This window comes from Saccopteryx leptura, chromosome 1 (genome assembly GCF_036850995.1).
Source record: "Saccopteryx leptura isolate mSacLep1 chromosome 1, mSacLep1_pri_phased_curated, whole genome shotgun sequence".
NCBI classification, from domain to species: Eukaryota; Metazoa; Chordata; class Mammalia; order Chiroptera; family Emballonuridae; genus Saccopteryx; species Saccopteryx leptura.
Window position 1 is genome coordinate 27,543,289 of NC_089503.1, and position 20,249 is coordinate 27,563,537.

At 38.1% G+C, this 20,249-nt stretch overlaps 1 protein-coding gene across 2 annotated transcripts in view; it reads left to right on the forward strand.

Annotated features, from left to right (window-relative positions):
* The window catches only part of APIP (APAF1 interacting protein), a 30,502-nt gene extending 11,630 nt beyond the window's left edge, over nt 1-18,872 (forward strand). Inside the window, exons 2-7 of one of the 2 annotated variants that reach the window (XM_066360533.1) lie at nt 7,881-7,981; nt 12,251-12,299; nt 13,526-13,643; nt 15,093-15,165; nt 17,844-18,011; nt 18,623-18,872. In XM_066360533.1, coding sequence (XP_066216630.1) covers nt 7,881-7,981; nt 12,251-12,299; nt 13,526-13,643; nt 15,093-15,165; nt 17,844-18,011; nt 18,623-18,722 — 609 coding nt within the window. In that variant the 3' untranslated portion in view covers nt 18,723-18,872. Of the gene's footprint in view, nt 1-7,880; nt 7,982-12,250; nt 12,300-13,525; nt 13,644-15,029; nt 15,166-17,843; nt 18,012-18,622 lie in introns of both variants that reach the window. The other variant, XM_066360532.1, reaches the window with a different exon arrangement.
* The last annotated feature ends 1,377 nt before the right edge of the window (nt 18,873-20,249 follow it).

Here is a 20,249-nt window from a genome sequence, read left to right on the forward strand (position 1 = left end):
AGTCCAAGTTGGCACCAACACCATTCTAAATCCCTGCAAATGCAACCCAACCCCCGTTCAGTCCATTAGGAGCTGTCACAAGGAGCTGGAGTCCAGGAAAAGTCTGCATGGCACTAGAATTGTTGTCATATTTCTGTACTTTGCAGCTCGCGTCCAAGTCCCAATAACCACTGCTTCTAGCTGGTAATGAATCAGGTAGACTGGAAAAGCCATCTGTACCATGTGTGGAGATAGAGCTTCTGTTCTCCTCAGCCTGGAGAGATGAGACCAGGGTGCTTTTCCTTGGAGCTCTGCAACTGTGGCGTGGTGAAGAGAACCTTGGGATACACTAAGCTGAGTGGCAAAGGTAAATTCGTAATAGAAGTTGGCAAAAAGGAGAAAGCTCTAAATTAGGAGTAGGTCCCAACCTAAAATATGAATGGGGCATTGAAGTAGGAGGAATAAAGGAAACACTGTATATTAAACAAAGCAGCAGAAAATAGGACTATCAATATCCACGACAGAGATCTTCAAGGGAATGAATAAAAACCTGAATATTCAGGCAAGACATAGTAAGTGGCCCTTGTGTCCATAAGAAATTAGATCAGTTTACCTGCTATTTGGAAGAAATACCCTAGGGTTGTCCATGTGAGATGGGGGTCGATGGCCCTGGGCACCTTTAGCCTTCAGTGGCAAGTCCCAGCAGGTTGGACAAGGTCAGGTCACAGGTGGCTGGAGCAGGGCTGGAAGAGACTGAACCTTCCTTTAGAGGAGCAAGGAGGAAGCCTACCTTCCAGTGTTCCTTTTTTCCACAGCAAAGGCATGTCCTGGTTGGGGGCTGAGAAGCCTGGCAGGCTTTAGCTCAATGACCTTCCTTTCCACTTATTGAAGCAGGGCCCAGATGGAGTCCTATGAGGCCCCTTTGGCATGTTGGAGCCTTCAAGGGCGTATGCCAAGAGCTGGTATTTCACCTGATCTCTTTTGGGCTTTTTCTTTCTCTTGGTCATTATAGACCTTAAAAGCTATGCTCAGAAGATCTTGCTGAGGGGTTTGAGGGTCCCCATCTGCCTATATAATCCTTTTCTGTATATCTGGAGCTATTTGGAAAAAGACAAGACAGCATTATTAGCTGGATCAAATAAAAGAGGGTAGAAGTTTGCAAGAGAAAAAGGTTTGGTGTCTCCTGTTCATCAGCATTCCAAAGAAATTTTTTAAAGATAAGGTAGATTTGCAGGAGTTCCAGGATATGACTCCCCCTTTTATATTTTTTAAAATTGACCTTAAATATTTGCTGGGTACACTTTAATAATACCTTGACTTTAAAGATTGTAGGAAATTCCCGTAATTCAAAAGGTTTGACAAAATATAGTAAATGTTTTTCCTACATATGTAGGAGTATTGTCAGTTTTAATCAGTTTGGGAAGTCCAATAATAGAGAATGCATACAAACAATGAGCTATAACATGTTTAGCAGCCTCTCCTGTTTGGCAGAGGCTACTATAAATCCAGAATAAGTATCTACTGTAACGTGGACAAAGGACTGTTTGCCAAATGAAGTATATGAGTAACACCTATTTGCCAAAGTTGTCCTGGTAGGAGTCCTCGAAAGTTAACTCCAAATGAAGGGACAGATTGTAGTATAGGACACCTTGGACAGGATTTAACAATCTGCCATGCTGCTTCCCAAGAAAGTTGAAACTGTTTACGCAGGGCTGCAGAATTCTGGTGATGAATAGTATGAGACTGAATTACTTGACTTGTCATGGTTGCTCCAATAATTTTCTTTTGGATAGTTTGATCAACAAGGGCATTCCCTTGTGCTAAAGCTCCAGGGAGCATGGAGTGAGCTCGAATATGTCCAATAAAACATGGAGCTTTATGTTGATATATAAGTCTTTGAAGAAGGTGAAATTGCCAGAATAGTTCCTCATCAGCAGTTGTCCCCAAGACAGCAGTCTCTATAGTGGAAACAACCATAAGTCAATATTTGCTGTCTGTATACAGATTAATAGAGGAACATGGCAAATGCTAAAAAGCCATGATAATGGCATGTAGTTCTACTCTTTGAGCTGATTTCAAGGTGAATTATTTTAGTATAAACTTGTCCACTAATTATTAAGCCTGCTATTCCTGAGCTGGACCCATTAGTAAAGACTGTAGGTGCTTCAGGAATGGGCTCATTAACAATTGTTTTAGGAAATATATACAAATGTAGTAATTAATGAGAATTGAACTATTTTATCAGCTGGGTAGTGAGAATCAATTTGGCCTGTAAAATTTGCAAAAGCAATTTGCCATTTAGTGGAAGTTTTCCAGAGCCATTGTTGTTGATAGTTTGAAAAAAGAAACAACAACAATTTGAGGCTCAAAGCCTATAAGCTGTAAGAGTCGCCTACACCCCTTGATAATCAAGGAGGCGACAAGATCAAAATATGAAGATAAAACTTTCTTAGGAGTAACAGCTAAATGAATCCATTCAATAGGACCTGAAGCTTGCCACAATAGTCCCTTTGGAGTGTAACTCAAGGGACAAATTAGTAAGGCAATTGATTCTTCAGCATTTATGCATTTTAATTGTGCTTGTTGCAAGGCTTTTTCTACAAGCTTTAAAGCTTGCTGTCCTGCAGCTGTAAGTAACCGAGGAGAAGCTGGTTCAAACGAGCCTCTAAGATTATCAAAAAACAGCTTCAGTATTCCGGTAGTTAATTTCAAGGAAGGTCTAAGCCAATTAATATCTCCTAATAATTTATGGAAATCGTTTAAAGTTTGCAAATGATCTGTCCTGATTTCTAGTTTTTGTGGACAAATTTGTTGTGCCTCAGTAATTTGTCCTAAGTAAGAAAAAGGTAAAGATTGCTGTACCTTTTCAGGAGCTATATAAAGTCCTGATTCTTTCAAAGAATATTCTAGTTGTTGCAAAATGGTCAACACAGTGTCTTTATCTGAATGAGTAATAAGAATATTATCTATATAATGAGTTATGTACATCTTAGGGTGCTGCCTTCATACTGGTGAGATAGCTTGAGAAATGTATTTTTGGCACAAGGTAGGACTGTTAGCCATACCTTGAGGCAAAACTTTCCACTAGTATTGCTCCATTTGAGCCTAGAAATTAAGTGAAGGAACACTGAATGCAAAACGCTTGTAATCATGAGAGCTTAAAGGGAATAGTAACAAAGCAATCCTGCAAGTCAATAATTACAAGGTGAAAATTCCATGGAATGGCAGTAGGAGAAGGGAGTCCTAGCTGGAGAGGACCCATAATGTTCATGGTCTTACTTATTGCTCTCAAATCTTATAATAGTCTCCAGTTTCTTGATTTCTTTTTAATGACAAATATAGGCATATTCCATGGACTATTAGATGGTTCAATGTGCCCAAGCTGTAGCTGCTCTTGTACCAATTGAGCAGCTGCCCTAAGTTTCTCCTGAGAAAGGGGCCATTGGTCTACCCATACAGGATTATCTGATTTCCAAGTAATTGGGTCTGCACAATGCATTATTGGGGTAGCAGGAGCTACTAAGGCCCATATGCTAAATTTTGATATCCTAATCCACGCCTTCTGGTATTGGGTGTCACTTTTATGGGGTGAGAATTCCCCACTGTTCTTTTCCTAGTCCCTTACTGGGCAAAGATTCCTGATTAAGCACTTGAGTACTAACTAAACTATTAAGACTGACAAGCAACACTCTCATATTTTTTCAAAACATTTTTACCCCACAAATTAACTGGCAATCCAGGGAGCACATAAGGCTGAAAAAGTCCAGAATGACCATCTTTATCTTCCCATTGTAAAAAACTAGAGCTTTGTTGAGGGGATTTACGCTGCCCTATACCTTGTAATTCTGTGGCTGCTGCATGAGTGGGCCAGGAAGGGGGCCAATGTAGCTTAGCAATAACAGATACATCAGCTCCAGTATCTAAAAGTCCTTTAAATTTATGCCCTTGTATTGTTAGTTCCATTTCAGAGTGTTCCTGACCTATTTTTTGAAATCAATAGGCAAAATCAGAAGAGGCGAATCCTCGATTTTCTCGGAGTCCCTTTTGCAGGGTTTGGCCTGAGAAGCAGAATTAGCATTCTTATACTGGTCTTCTAACTGCCTGAAGCAGTTTGAGACAAATTCTTGAGCTGACTTATTAGGGAGGGCCCTGCTTAATTTTGCTCAATCCCTTTGTCTTGCCTACATGAGTACAACCTTACACATAAACAAGACAATTTATGCACAAAAAACACCAGTATAACATACAACTTTGATTAATCCTAATACTTAAATTGGTATTTGGCTCCTAACTCTGAACACACCTCACAATGCACTAACCAAATCAGTAAGTCTTAAGGATCTACATTCTATTCTATTTAAATTTAAATGAGTGCTCCTTACAAATTCTAAAATCATCTTATTTTTTCTAAATATTAGAGCCAGCATTCCCAATTTTTGCATGCAAAGAAAAAGAGAACTTAATTCAGGCCTTAAAAACAGACACATTTTAGATAACATTAAACAAACACTAAACAGAAACAAGAATTAGACAAACCAGAAAGAAACCTGGGATTTCAGAGCACAACCAGATTAGAAAGATGCCTGCCTGATTTTAGTCAGGGCATTTTCTGACAGAAGGACTGAACGATGGGACTAAACAAAATCTCCCCGAGAAAATTTTGCCCTCGGCAGCTGCTGGGATATTTTCCATAGTCAGATCCAACATAGGTCCCCTGCCTCAATTTCCAGGCAAAGAATAAGAAAGAAACAAAATGACAGTTCAGAAGATTATAGTTAGAACATTAAAGAGAATCAGACCATAACAGGAAAAGCTGTAACTTTCCTAATACCTGAGTCTCCTATCCATTCGCAAATTCTATAGTCACTGTAACCAGTGGCTCAGGTTGACTATGCTGAGATTTCTCCCCTACCTCAGCGGCCCCTCATGAAAGTCCAACTTCCACAGCAAATAATCACCCCTGGAGAGACAAGCACAAGCAATCACCTTCCAGTCATTTGGAGGAAGAGCTTTTGCACTAATAGTATCTAATAAACCAAGTGAAAAAGGGGCAGTAGGCCCATACTGAACACAAGCAAGTTTAAACTCTTTCAGAGTTCTAAAAGGTACAGGTTCATGTTCTTGCACTAGTCTTCCCGTATTGTCCTGTCTTTCTACAACAGGAAAACGGGTAAAGCCATTTATTGTTCTTCCTATACTTCGAGCCTGGTCTATAGATTGTTGGAGAGGGGATTTCCCAGATTTTGAGCTATAGACTCTGGAATCAGCCCACTAAGGGAACGGAGGAGCAGAGGGTTGAACATAGGAAGGAGCCAAGGGGAGCGGAGGCCCCGCGGCTAAGGCAGCTATAGCCACAGATTTTTTATCCCCTGAGTCATCCTCAGACTCCAAGTTATCCTCGTATTCACATCCCTCTGTTTCCAGCTCACCCTGATACTCTTCAGACAACGATTTGTCCTCATACAGAAACATTTCTCCGAAAAAGTCCCTTATTTTTTACCCTAACTCCCATAATTTTTACTCCCGATTATACTTTCCCCAAAAACTTTCTTTACTCACTGTGCACACTTCACTTAGGGAGTTCTGTCACCTGCCTTCAGTTTAGTTTTCTTGTACTCAAGTCTTCTGTTTGGGCGCCACTTGCCGCAGACCAGCGCGGCTCCTAATTCTGGGTTTTGAGTGAGAATGGTGCAGAATTAAGAAAACAGACTTATTAAGAAAAAAGGATGGGATCGGGAGGACTCTTCAATGCTGATGGCAATATCTGAGTGCCCCATAGCTCCAGTTTGCTTTATTACATAGCCATATGCAAATCAAGGAAGTCCTTGATACAAAGTTACACATCCGAGGCTAAAACAGGAACTCTCCCAAGGCATAAACAGGAATCCCCCTACCATGCATAAGTGAAATCAACCAACATCTGAACAAAGAGTAAGAGGAAGGGCATGTAAATTGCCTCCAGCAACTTGAGCAAGCAAGTGAAGTGGGTGCAAATACTCAGCATCATAGCCAATATGGAGGTGAAGGGGGGAGAATTTAGCCTTTTGCTAAGCTTCGAATCTACAATGGCTTTTTTGCCATTTTCGGTCCACAACAGTTCCAGGGGAGAGAGAGAGGCCACATGGAGGAGAGGTCACAGCCGAAATGGAGGCAAAGAGGTGGGAGCCTTTGATTTTAGGAAAACTCGGATGAGTCAGTGGCTTTGGGAGCCCGAATGGAAAGGGAAGTGTTTGCTGCTGTGTGTTTTTACTCATTTGCTGAGTGCGAGTCTGGAATAAAGGAAAATGGACCACTAGTTTTTGGCTTAGTTGTTTCTCTATGATCTGTCTGAATTAAATGTGAACCTATACGGGCCAGGTGGCTTTGATGGTGGCTGCACCTATTGGCTTTACATACATCATACTGCCAAATATGTAATTCTTTATTTTTGTTTTCATTAATTCTAACTTTAAAAAAGAGGGAAAAACAGTGTTTTACTCTAAAGAAGTAATTATTAGACTTATATATAAATAAAGGCTCCTATTTTAACTAGATTTATTATGCTAATCATTTCACAGTATTATAGGAATATTGAATAATTAGGCTGTACATCTGAAACTAATATGTTATGTATCAATTATACCCCAATAAAAATAAATATGGTTCAGTGTTTATCTTGTTGTAAAGTACCCATACCTCAATTCCACGGGTTTACGTAGAGACACCAAGTCCAGATGAATTTTGAAGTCTTATTAAAGGAGTAGATTTATTAAATATGTCGGCTGCATATGGCTGACACGGGGCAGTTGCAAATCCAAATCATGTGTGCCAGGTACATCTCCGGGGCTGTTTATATACCCTTGATCACACATGGGTAGGGGAGAGCATGACATCATGGCACAAGCTTACAACATTTGTTTAGGGGATACACAGAAACATTAAGACTTTCAAGGTAACACAATCAAAGATGTTTACAAATCTTTTAGGGTTCATTTTCCCTCCTTTGCCTAGAGGTATTTTACCCGCAAGATTCCAGGAAGGGGGAGGAAGTTCAATCAATGCAGGGTGGTATGTAAATTCTGTCTCCCATTGAAAGAGAAGAAGTTTCTTGGTTAACCTTTATTTTAGATTTAAAACTAAATGACCCATTGTTCTTGCAAGCCAGAAACTTCTACATTCTTCTCCGTCCCCTCCTTAAAGGAAGGATGGGACAGGAAAGCCTGACCTTTCCTCCTAAAATATCAATATTAATTTTGCAGCTTTTTAGTACCTTACTACAATCTCAACATATATACATATGTTCCTATACACACCAGTCTTCACAGAAATGGACCTGGGAAGTATTAATTGTGATTGTTTCTGAGTGAGTGCTTTTTATGTTACTTTCTTGACTTTATATTATATACATAATGAGTACATATTGCTTTTGTTATAAGAGAAAATAATGCAATCCCTATGGTAAAAACACAAGGCATTTTTAGATTAAAAAAATTGAATCAACATGCAGACTGTGAATAGCTATTATATATGTCATCCCTTAATTAAATGTTCTGTGTAGAGAAATTTACAAAATGACAAACATGTTCCTTTTAACATTGGATTTTATTTTATTTCAGCGATGTCAGTAGATGTTTTGTAATATATACTGGGCATTTCCCCTCTTTGTTTTTGTAGCCTATTCCATAGTGTAGGACTGTAGGCATTATACTGAGTAATTCCTGGTGCCAAATAATATAGTAGATCCACTTTCTAAACATTAAAAACAAAGTTTGTCTTATAATAGTTTTCTTCCTCACAGTAGTATACTCTTTGTGGGAGATTTTCTTAAACCTCCTTAAATTGGCTTGTTAGTAGAGATTTTGGCTAAAATAGTCACTTGATTTAAAAATGTCTATTTTTACAATCATTGTCTTCTTTTTAAGGAGAAGGAACATCCAAGATACCTGATCCCAGAGCTTTGCAAACAGTTTTACCATCTGGGCTGGGTCACCGGGACTGGAGGAGGAATTAGCTTGAAGCATGGGTAAGTTTCTGGCTGATTTCATTTCTGGGAATTCTCTGTAGAATTAGACCACTGAGAGACTAACATGCATTTTTTCCAAATAACAACTGACATACACTTTTACATGTAGTAAGGGTATTTTGTTTCTACTTGGAGAAATAAATATTTGTATAACAGAGTGGAAAAAGTAGGCTGAAGTTGCAAATATAACGAGCACCCAAGGACTTGAGAACACAACTTCTGCTCAGAATAATTTGGTTCTCGGACTTCGGAGTACTACAGTTAAACAACTTGCTGCTAAGTATGTTCATATGTCTGGAATTGTAAAGGGCCCCTCTAGGTAGATGGAATTTTTTACAAAGGTTCAGATATGTATTTTAAAGTCACTTTATAGGTTACTGACCATCGAAAACCTAAAAATTACATTTTACTGAGTCAGAAGCAAGGCATTATGCCTTTCTAAGCACATGTGTCATTATTAGTGGACATAGCACCTGCTGCACCATGTTGCTCAGAGGACAAAATAGATACTGACCAGAAACAGAGGGAATGAATAGTATTTAATACTTTATTAGATTTATTCAGCATCTTTCCTCCAAGAGGATGAAGAACTGTCACTTACTGGACGATGCACAGGGAGTTTGTGGAATCTCGTTTTCTCAAGTGTTTTTTCTCTTGAAATGGTTAGGACTATTATCATCTGGAGGCTGAATGTTAAACTGAGCAACTTGATATTTTTTTTATCCTAATTCGCTTTCTTTAACAAAATTGGTTTACTACAATATTTATATAATGTTGAGTTTGAGTATATATAGTAATGCCCTCAAGGAGGTTGCATTGTATAAAAGGAATACAACGTAAAATGTAATCAGGACATTTTTTTAATGGAATTTTATTGGAGTGACACTGGTTAACATAATTATACAGATTTCCGGTGCCCAATTCTGCAACACATTTCTATACACCGTATTGTGTGCCCCTTCCCCAGGTCAAGTCTTTGTCCATCACCATTTATTCCTCCTATAGCTTCTCCTCATCCCGCCCCCGCCCCAGCAATCACCACACGGTTGTCCATGTTAATCAGGACATTTTGAACAAAGGGGAATTTATGGCATTCCACAAGATGATGCCATTGTATTTTCATCTACTTCAAATTACCAAGTAACTCATGAAATAGTAATTGAACTGTGGGAAATGCACAGGGGCCTTAGTCAACAACGGTCACAGTTCTGGGGGGGGGGGGGGGGGGCACCAGTTCTGGAAAGGTCACACTCATGTGGTGCGTTGGACATTCATCCCTGCCTCTTCTCCTACTGTCAACCCGGTGCTGACGTGTCCAGTCAGCACTGTGCACGCAGGCTTTCAGATTACTTCGCTAAAACTTTTAAGATGACTCGTTTCCAGCTAAGTTCTACAAAAACGTTTGTTGCTATTTTATTCATTTAGGAGTTGAGTTCCAGTATTGGTTTCTCAGCTGTATTATTTATAATAAACCATATTCTAAATATTGCCTTTAGTTAACACTTTATTTGCATATGCAGAAGTATTTTTATATGAACAAAATAGGGCTTTCTACCAAACTAAGTAAAAATAACCATTTCAAAAGGAAAGTTAAAAATAGAATGCAGATAAGGGGTCATTGCAAATCTCAAGAGGGAATTTTTTTGATCATAAAGACATAAAAGATGATGTTCTTTCTAAAAGAATTTTTATAATCTGTATAAATTGTGTGGTCACCCTAAAACATGGGCATCTTTTAAAATTAAACGACTTTTATAGTACTACAGTTAGTTAACAAGCAAGTTAAATTCTGTATGATTCTTAGTGGGTGAGGAGCTCCCTCTGGAGGTCACAGTGGAAACAGCCACAATTTTATGGCACTGTATTTGGAATTGTAAATTTGTGCTTCCATAGTAAACTAGGTAAGTTGTGCTAAAATGCTGAATTTCCCCCTAATATTTAAATTACTTCCAACACCCACCTCAACTACTTCATCAGCAATATTTTCATGTTATTAGTGGAAGTGTGGTTTTCTTTGTCTGATGCATAGAACAAATAAATTTGGAATGAAGTGCAAACCCAATGATTATGTTTCCAGACTAATGCTGACAATAAACTTTTCGGGTATATAAAATTATTTACTGATTCCAAGATTTGGCTAACACTATTCCAGCTAATGCTACTGATGTATGATACCAAAAGATGTATATAAAAAACAGCTTAAGCCACACAGAAGGGTTAAATCAGGAGGAAATGGAGCACCAAGAAAATGACAGCGACCAAGGCAACCGTAGGATACGCAGTAGCCATTGGCCTGGGGGGGGGGGGGGGTCCCTGCCATTCATTAGCATTCCCTGTTTTCACGGCTTAACATTGCTCTGTGTCAGAGATGCTAACCCTGTTGTATGCTATTAGAATTAAAATGCATAAGCCCATATTATGGATGAGATAATTAAGGCATAGTAAGATTTAAATGACTAGATAGTAAATGAAGATTGATGTATTATGAATTCGTGGGTTTTGTGCATCTGCTTCCCACTTGTGAAGGAGCAGGGAGTATAGAGAAGTAAATTCCAAAACCTCACACCTTGCAGTTTAGAGTGCTTCTGTTTGTGGCTCCCAGCACCAAGCGAATGCTTCGTGCTTAGTCTTTGGCAGGTTTCCCTCCTAAAATAAAAGCTCTGTCTTCTCCGTTTTTTTATCTAGATATCTCCTTCTTTGTAGGTGTAAATATATTTTTTCTTGAAACCCATTTACTTAATTTCTTAATTACTCAAAAGCTGATCAAAGTCTAAACTAATTTTCATTTTACAAAGGCAGTACTAAAAACCAATTTGGCGTACCGAATCACTTGAATGAACAGAATAAATACCCTGGGTTTTCCTACTTTGGAGATGGATTTTATTTACCAGCAGACTGTTTTGTACTGCACTTGGGCCTGTTCCCAGGACTGCATGAATTTCTCCCACAGAAGAATACCTGCAAGGCGGCTTACCACACATGGCTCTAGAGTTTCTTCCATGTGACACAAGGTCAAAATATTTGGATCGCTAGTATTTATATTTGCAAAGGGCCCTTTTTAACCATGTGATTCCCTACCCAGTTGGTCCTAGAGGACTGCCAGTCTATGGTCTTCTAAGTCAATGGAACTCCAAAGCACGAGCTACTTAGTGAAAACAAATGTGTGACTGTTGCTCACTGTGCTCTGGATTCCACTGTTACCAGGGAGACATTTATTTTCTAGATGCATTTACAGGTGGACCATGAAAGGAACTTTCATTTCGCCTTACATTTTTGTCAGGTCCACGTCTACAGGTTTACAGGTGACCCCAACCCTGACAGCTTGATTCAATACAGGCTGTCTGTCGTTCTCATTTTCGCTGTGAAACAGTTCGTGTTTCTTCAGTGTCCCTGTGTCTGTGCCTCAGTGGCAGAAGCCGGAGCCCGCGTGTGCTGGCGCTTCCTTCGTCTGCAGTGTGTTGGGGCTCTCATCCCCTCTGGCAGCCGCCGACACTGAAAATGAGCCAAAGGACCTTTGATGACCAGGGAGGAAATTTAGAGATTTTGAAATTAGTTTCCAAATCAAATTTGAGAGCACCTTGTGCTGACTGGTAGGGTACAACACAACATTCTGTAACAGAGAGATCTACAAATATAGCCATGCCTTTTGTGTTTTTAACTTTGGTAATTGTGTTAGCTTCATCACCAAATATTTTCATAAGGTAGATGTAAACAGGGAACATACTGTTCCCCCCAGAAAGGAGCATGATGTTGATGTGCAGGAACTGTCCAGCAGGGGTCTCTGAACTTCATGTTTTAGCATAAGAGCATTTCAAACAGTAAAATTAAACCTGATTCCTTGCAAGACAGAGGTCTACACCTAGTGAGCGTATTTCCCCCAATTGCATTTTAGAATAATAGCTGTATTCCACATATACTAAGATCAACTCTGCTTATTCATGCGTAAAGGCTTATGCTTCAAGACTTGTGTTTTTAGATGTTATTTCTCCTAACCAGATAAAAGCCTGGTTTCCCAATGATTTTGCCCCATTAAAAGAAATATATATGAAAACACAAAAGTTAAAGCAACTATCAACATTTTACTGTGTTGCCATCATTGCGAAGGCATTAAAATATTTGGTATTCTTCCTACACAGCCTATGCCGTTTATTAAATCAGGCCGCTACTTGTATGACGTTAATGATTGGAGTGCAAGGGAACGTTTTTCTTTGTGCAAAAGCAGAACATTAGAGTTAAGTAGATACCAATTCCTGTATTTTGTGTTACCAGCAGTGAAATCTACATTGCTCCTTCAGGAGTGCAGAAGGAACGGATTCAGGTACGGTGAAGAGATCCTTCTTAAACTCAAATGTCTTTTCTTCTCTACTCGACCATTGTTTTCTGAAGTGCAATTAATTTAAAAGAAATGTTAGTTTTGAAGGGTGGTTGTACTATGATCATTTAAATGACTCATCAACAAATGTCTGTTGAGTAGGTATTAAATTTTTTTAGGTTAAGTATTCTCCATGCAACCACTATGTTTTGAACTCTCTTTCAGCCTCTAGAGGGCACAAGTGAATAGCGCAATCTTAAGCCATGTAATAAAACGGGGTTCTAACTTTACAGCATTACAATACTATCTTTATCAGGCTAGTAATATAATGAGATGTTGGCCTCAAACGAGCCAAACTGATTCCTATTTAATAATAACAAAGCTATTCCAATTTAAAGTTATAAAACCATTGAAAGTTTTGAGAAGACTCATTTGTATTAATGCTAGAATACAATACTTCTACCCATGGCATAATGCTTTGCTAATAAAACATTTGAAATAAACCCTGTCATTTATAGTTTGTAGAAAACCCTGGAAAATAAAAATGATCAGGAATATGTATGCATTACTAAGAAATATCTGTAGCTGTACATAGTTCCTTAGAACTTCAAGAATAATATACTTTATTGAGATGAACATTTCTTAGTACTGGTTAAGTATCTCAGGGGATAAGAAAAATTTTACTCTATATTTTTCCTCATATTATGAAATTATCACATCCATCTTAGAATAATGATTTCTTTATATAGTCTCTCTGAAACGTAGTTGTGAAATCACAGAGCAAAGTTGAGAACCTAAGTGAAAGCAACATTGCATACATGTTAATTAGTCCATATCCATTTATCTCCAAATTCTAAAGGAAGATTTTTCTTAGCTCTCTTGAGCATATTTTCATTAGCATAAAATATTTTTTTATTCTCCAAATGGGTAAAAACTTTTAGATTGAAATTATAATTATGTGAATATTTAAAATATGAGTTGAATATGTGTACATATGTCTGATCACTCTGCATGTGAATATATATTATATGCAGGAGTGGGCAAAAGTAGGTTTACAGTTGTAATACAAATAACTAATATAATAATTAATAACTAATAATACAAGGATAAACTCTTTTGCATATTCACAGCTATAAACCTGCTTCTTTTGCCCACTCCTGTACATACAAGAAAGGAGATTTCTAATGATATTGTATAAACCTTCTTTTTTCTTTTTTGCCCTCTGTAAAAAGCCTGAAGACATGTTTATTTGTGACATCAATGAACAGGACATCAGCGGACCTCCACAGTATAAGAATCTGAAAAAGAGCCAGTGTACTCCTCTTTTTATGAATGCTTACACTCTGAGAGGTAGGCAGAAAGTCCATTTGATATGAAGAATATTTGCAGAATAGGCTCCCTAAATAATGGTAATTACTATTGCCATTCACATTTCTTGGGTACCTACTATGTTAACCCCTTCAGTCCTCACATCAGCCTGTGTGGAATGTCCATTACTGCTCCATGTCACATATGAGAAGACAGAGGCTCTGGGAAGATTTTTTCCAAAATATTCAGCTAGTGAATATTGGAGCCAGAATTCCAACCTAGATCAGTAGACTCTACTAGCTTGTCAAATTGACTGAAGAGTGTGTTTCCAATTAGATTTCCATACTTAGAGTTGTACCCCTGGAAACTTGTAGTAGAAGTAAGTCAAATGACAATGAGGGAGCATCGGCCTTCTCTTCACCTTTGTGGGACTAGTCCTCTCTTTTTGAAAAGTGTATTGTGTGATAAAAATAGGAGTCTTATTTTAATTCCCAAAAAATCATGGTATCAAACCAACCTAGAAAGGTTGAACCTGGAGGCTACTGTGAAAGTAGAAAATTCTAATGAGGACTGGCCCAGCCATAGCAGCACAGTCATTGGAACTGTGCTTTAATATGGTCGTTGACCAAAATCGGTATTGATTTGGTCATTACTGCTATGTTCTATTCCTGAACATTAACAGCTACTATTGAAAGGATAAAAATTTCAGGAACAGATTCTAATAACATGAAGGACCTTTCCCAGCATAAAGCCAAAATAATTTCCAATTGCAAAAATAGCCATTACTGAAGTTTATAGCATAAAAATCCTTTTTAGGTAAATTCATTACATCTCTACCTTAAAATCCCGACCATTCCTTACGCTACCAACATATGTCCTGCACTATGACTATGGGTCAGACTGATCTGGGTGCAAATTAAAGTTCTGTCACCATGATCTGTGAACCGTAGACAAGTATTTTAACATCTCTGAGTCTCCGGTGACCATTAACTGGTGACCTCTATGGTGGTGATGATAACGCAAAGAGGTAACATATAAAAAGGCACACAAGAATCCCTAAATAAGTGGTAGTCTCGTTGTGACTATGACCTCCATGATTATTATAGCTGTACTTCAGACCATCTAAAATACACTTCCTGACACATGCATTGTGAATTGTTCTGATGCTGGATAAAGTATAATTATTTTGCTTTTTAAGTCCTCTTATTAGCATTTTTCTCTTTCTTTCTCCCTCCTAATTCCATGCCAAGAAAAGCAGGTCTGTAACCATATATAAATATGTGTGTGTGGATGCACTAATGTGCGTGTGCGCACACGCACGTGTGTGTGTGTGTGTGTGTGTGTGTACATAATTTTTTTCTTTACAAGGTATAATTCCGCCTTCGCCAAGCACGTGACCTTTTCTCCCCCCCCCCCCCCCCCCCCCAGGAGCCGGCGCTGTGATTCATAGCCACTCTAAAGCTGCCGTCATGGCCACCCTTCTCTTTCCAGGACGAGAGTTTAAAATTACACATCAAGAGATGATAAAAGGAATAAGGAAATGTACTTCAGGAGGATATTATAGGTAATTTTTTCTTTTCTTGCTTAAATAATTTAAAAAATATTTTTTCTTCTTTTGATACACAGGCTACTGACTTTTTAAATGAATTTAAAGAGATGTTGTGGGATCTATGTTAAATAATACCCACCTAATATTATACTTCCAAATCTCTTCTTCTTGATACAGTTCAGATGTCTACCCCCCCCCCCCCTTTTACCACAGCCTGGGTAAATTATTAGCAACACAAATAATGAAATGTTTGTCAGAGCAAAATGACGAGACCTTGGCTGAGACTTCTATAAAGATGGAAAGATTATGTCCCTACATTGAAGCCCATTGAGGAAGCTTCCCGCCTTCACTTTGTCTGCAGGGAGTATCAGCCCTGACTAAAGCTTTTTACTTCATTGTGAGTTGATTTAGTATTTCTAGAATCTGTTCGTATTAACAATTATACATCTATAAGTTTTCTTTATTTCAATTAGGTAGATCCCCACATTTTTCTAACTTTTCAGTGTGGAAAGAGGCATTGATAGTATAGAACAAAGGCTTAGATAAAAATCAAATAAATCCATCAGCCTACAAAAATGCAGTAATTATCCATCAATCTAGAATATGGTGACGTGACAGAACACGTTCTCAGTGCTCGGGGACAAGCCAAGCATTTCATTTGAATGGATTGGCATTCTCATTCCTGCGTCTTTACCCTTCTTAATTTCCTAAAGGGCCTTGAATAGAGAAAAGGGTGCCAGTTTTTCTAAAGTGTCCTTACAGCAATATCTTATTGTTGCTGCATGTAATAGGAGGCGCATGTTTAAACTAGTGTGCTGAGAAATTGATTTGATTTGATTTTAGTTAATATTTATTGTATGCCTGAAGCATTCTTTAGCGCTGTGAAATACCTATTTACAAAAGTTAAATATTTATATTAGGAGAGTGTACATACTGAAGAAAGTATAGTTGCCTTTTCCGTATCTGGATCTTGAAGAAAAGGCAGTGTGTGTGATATCAATTTCATTAGCATTTGAGGGCTTTGGTGCAGGAATAAAAGTGGAAGACCATATGAAACGGTGGGCACAGAAACAGCACAGCAGAGCGTTCTGAAACTCATGTCTGAAAAGGACATGAATTTTTTAGAAGATGCATTTCTTATGGATTGTAACACACACATTTGGTATATTCTTTTGAATGTTTCAGAATATAAAGAAAAACTTTTGTTGAGACATCCTTTGTGATTCTGTTTGAACCTGGCTGGGAAATCAGTAACAGGGTCATTATCACAGCTCAAAGAGGGCAGCGATATTTTATCTGAGTTTGAGGAGAATCCTAAGAATCCAGTTTTCAAAAGAGAGCAAGGAAGGTTGGGTAAAATAAGAACGGAGGGTTCTGGTGGTCTCTGCTCTATTTTTTTTAAGTTCATCTTGGGAAAAAGAATTTTTAAATACCTAAATCTTATCAGGGGAGGTCACCATATTTAAATATAATTGTCCTCCCTTTGGAAGCAACGTGTGTTTGGTTGATGGTCAAGGACTCTCCTGGCTCTGTTCATCACTTAATTTTTAAGGATTAGTGTTTCATCTTTAAAGTGGGTGACTTGGCCAGAATTAGCTTTCAGCTCTTTTTTTGCTGTAAAATTATTTTCCCCCTGAAAATACACCTGACTATTCAGTATATGCTAGAGAAAAATATAAGTTTGTGGTTCTCCTGGCTAATCTTAGGAAACATTTGTGACTAGCAATTCAGCCCTTCCCTATTTTATAATTTTCTCTACTTAAGTGAAATAATGAGCAACTCCATACTGCTAATAATAATGGTTAGCCAAGTTACATATGACAACTACTTAGCCTGTACCTGCCCTGAAGTAGCAATTTCTGATGATACTTTTAGCAGAACTTTTTGGTTAAGTTCAGCCATTACAGAGGGAGCGAAAAAGCAGATGTTATATTACCAACACAAGGAAAAGTCACGTAAAAAGGAAAACTTGTCTGAGTTTCAATTGGTTATAAATGGCCTCAGGGATAGACTTAAACTTGACAGTAACTAAGTTATTTGCTTCAGTGTTATTACGTGAAGAAAAGGAGAACGTGTATTCTGATTTAATCATGTGTTTACTGAAACAAGATGGAAGTGAACGAAGTTCCACTGCCACCTACCTAAGGATGTTGTGAAATATTATTATACCTTTAATGTGCTCTCCAGAGTTCTTGCTATCCCAGTGCAACAGACCACACCTGTCTTTATTTATTTGTCTATTTTAGACAGCCTGGGCTCCTGCAGAGTTACAGTAAAATGTTTTGTATCATTGAAAAATTCCCACTTAATAAGTAGTTCAATTGTTAATCCTTCCTTCAGTTCTGATTCTGAAATCTATCATTTCCTATCTCCTATTAAAAATATTTTGATTGTCTCTGCTTCAAGGAAGTACTTGTATGATCTTGATCATGTATTTGTCAGGTTTTGGTATCCTGTACAAATTTCTGCCACTTACTCTTAGGATTAGAATAATGCCTGCTAAATTCCCAAGGCGTCTTTTGATACAGATGTTTGTGCAAGATACACAGAATAACATGCAACATCTTGTTCATGATTTGGAGTGGCTTCCCAGATATAAAGAGGATGTCTAACTGGTTGCTTGCAAAAATTATAAATTTTACATATGAATACTTTTATTTTAATGGGGGAAAATGGCCTGTTGTGTCTTATAGATATGATGATATGTTGGTGGTACCTATTGTTGAGAATACACCTGAGGAAAAAGACCTCAAAGAACGAATGGCTCGTGCAATGAACGAATACCCAGACTCCTGTGCGGTTCTAGTCAGACGTCATGGAGTCTATGTCTGGGGAGAAACATGGGAGAAGGCCAAAACCATGTAGGTATCAATCAAAAAACATTTGGGACAAGTCACCGCATTCTAAATATTAAGGAGAACAAAATGTCTTAGGATTTTAAATAAAATGTGATTTTTTTATATGTTATTGGTCAAAGTGATTTAAATTTAAATAATTTATTACATATTATTATTTCTTGATATTTAATTTGCTTATGTATTCATTTATTAAGAATTATTTATTGGACAAGATATTTGGCAAGGCTTTATGCACTTTGTTGCAAAGGAGACACAGGTCTTATTATCGGAGTTTAGGGCTGGAAGAGAAAGTAAAGCTAATCCAAGTTATATAATTTGCTACATTTATTTCAAAAAGTGGCACATAGTAAAAAATTTAAATGTATATAAGTTGCACATTTTAAACTCTCTTTTATATCCTGAGAAGTATATAATATGGTTGCATGATTCAATATAATTCCTTTCTGTGTTTTAATAATGTTGGGAGCAAATAAGAAAAATTTAGCTTGAAATTAAGAACCATGCCTAACCCTGCTAGGAGCAGGGTTAACTTGATGCAGAGAAGTGTGATTATTAGGATTGGAGACCTCTGTTTCTCTAAAGATCCCCTATTCCTTTTGCTTTTTCTTGTGTAGGTGTGAGTGCTATGACTATTTGTTTGACATCGCCGTGTCAATGAAGAAAGTCGGACTGGACCCTACACAGTTTCCTGTCGGAGAGAATGGGATTATATAAACCAAACGGAAGTTTATTTACAGAGACCAAGTTTATCTTAGTTTTTACTTAGTTTTACTTAAATGAAACCTATTTTTTTAATTAATTGAAAATTTCCACTCTGTCATTGATTTGTCACTGAATATTACAGAATAAAAATTTTATGATGAATGTTTTTCTTTTTCAATAAGTAACAAAATATTTCCCTTTAAATGAATTCCCTTTTTTATATACAATTCCAGAGGATTCCCTTTATTCTTTTAAAGTTGCCGGTGATAGTGGAACTCGTTGGGAAATTTCTACTTCCTTATGAAATGAACACTCTGTTTTTGCCAAAACTGGTGGTCAGTTCTCTGTGTTTTTATGGGACTTTACAGTAGCATTACTAGTGATCAGTCCCACCTTGAAACATTTTTCTCTGGACTTCCGCGACACAGACGGATGTGGTTTTTCTTTACCTCATCCGTCACTTTAGTGGTTCTTTCCTTGAATTCTTCTTTATCAGACTTCAACTTTGAAATGTTGGAGGGCCCAGGGCTCTCTGTCCTTGACCATGCTCTTCATCTATACCTTTTCCCTAGGAAATCTCATGCAGCCCCATAGCTTTAAATATTATCTATATGCTAGCGACTCACAGTGTTTTATCTCCAGCCCAGACTCTCTACATTCCAGACTTACCTCTCTACCTTTCCTTTTCACCATTTGGGTGTCTAATCGGTGCCTTAAACCTACCAGGGCCTAAAACAACGCTAGTGATTTTTCTTCCCCCTAAACCATCACTGTCCCCTTGCACCCAAACATTTCCTGAATGCTTATGTCAAAACCTCTCCGAGACACATCTGTTTCATTCACTATAAGACAAATCCTGGCACATTGTCAGCCACTCGGTAAATTCCTGTTTTTGGGTTCTTGGTGGAGATTCTTCCACCAGGGAAAAATAGTTTTGGTCACTTCCCCTTAACCTTTTTCTTTTTTGTTTTCTTTATTGATTTTTAGATAGAGAAGAGGGAGAGAGAAAGGGTGGGGGAGGAGCATTAAGCATCAACTCATAGTAGTTGCTTTCTGGGGTTTTGACCTGGGGACCTCAGCATTACAGGTCGACACTTGATCCACTGCACCACTGCGGGTCAGGCTCATTTCCCTTCTTTTTTTTTTAATGGAGCTAATGAATGAGATCATGTATGTGAAAAACCGGTCGTTTACACTTTGCTGCAGCAGAGAATATCTTTGTATGTCTTCACCCCTGGAAGTGCAGAAAGGCTTAACAAAACTTGATTCAAAGGTGGGTGATAGCTGGTGAAAGTATCTGCTCTTGAATTCATTTATCCAGAAGAATATGATCCCTACGTTGTGGTTGCTAGGAGCGGGGGTCCAAAGGTGAGAACAAATACAGCTCTGGGAGGGCTTATGCTCAGCGCCTGGCACAGGGGTGTGCAGTGCGTGTTTGTGGAAGGGGGCAGCAGGCATTCTTCGCGTGCCCTTGTGACTGTTGGTCTCTCATGACTCCTGCTTCTTTAAATAAGGGGAAAGCTTGGCCATGAATGAAGG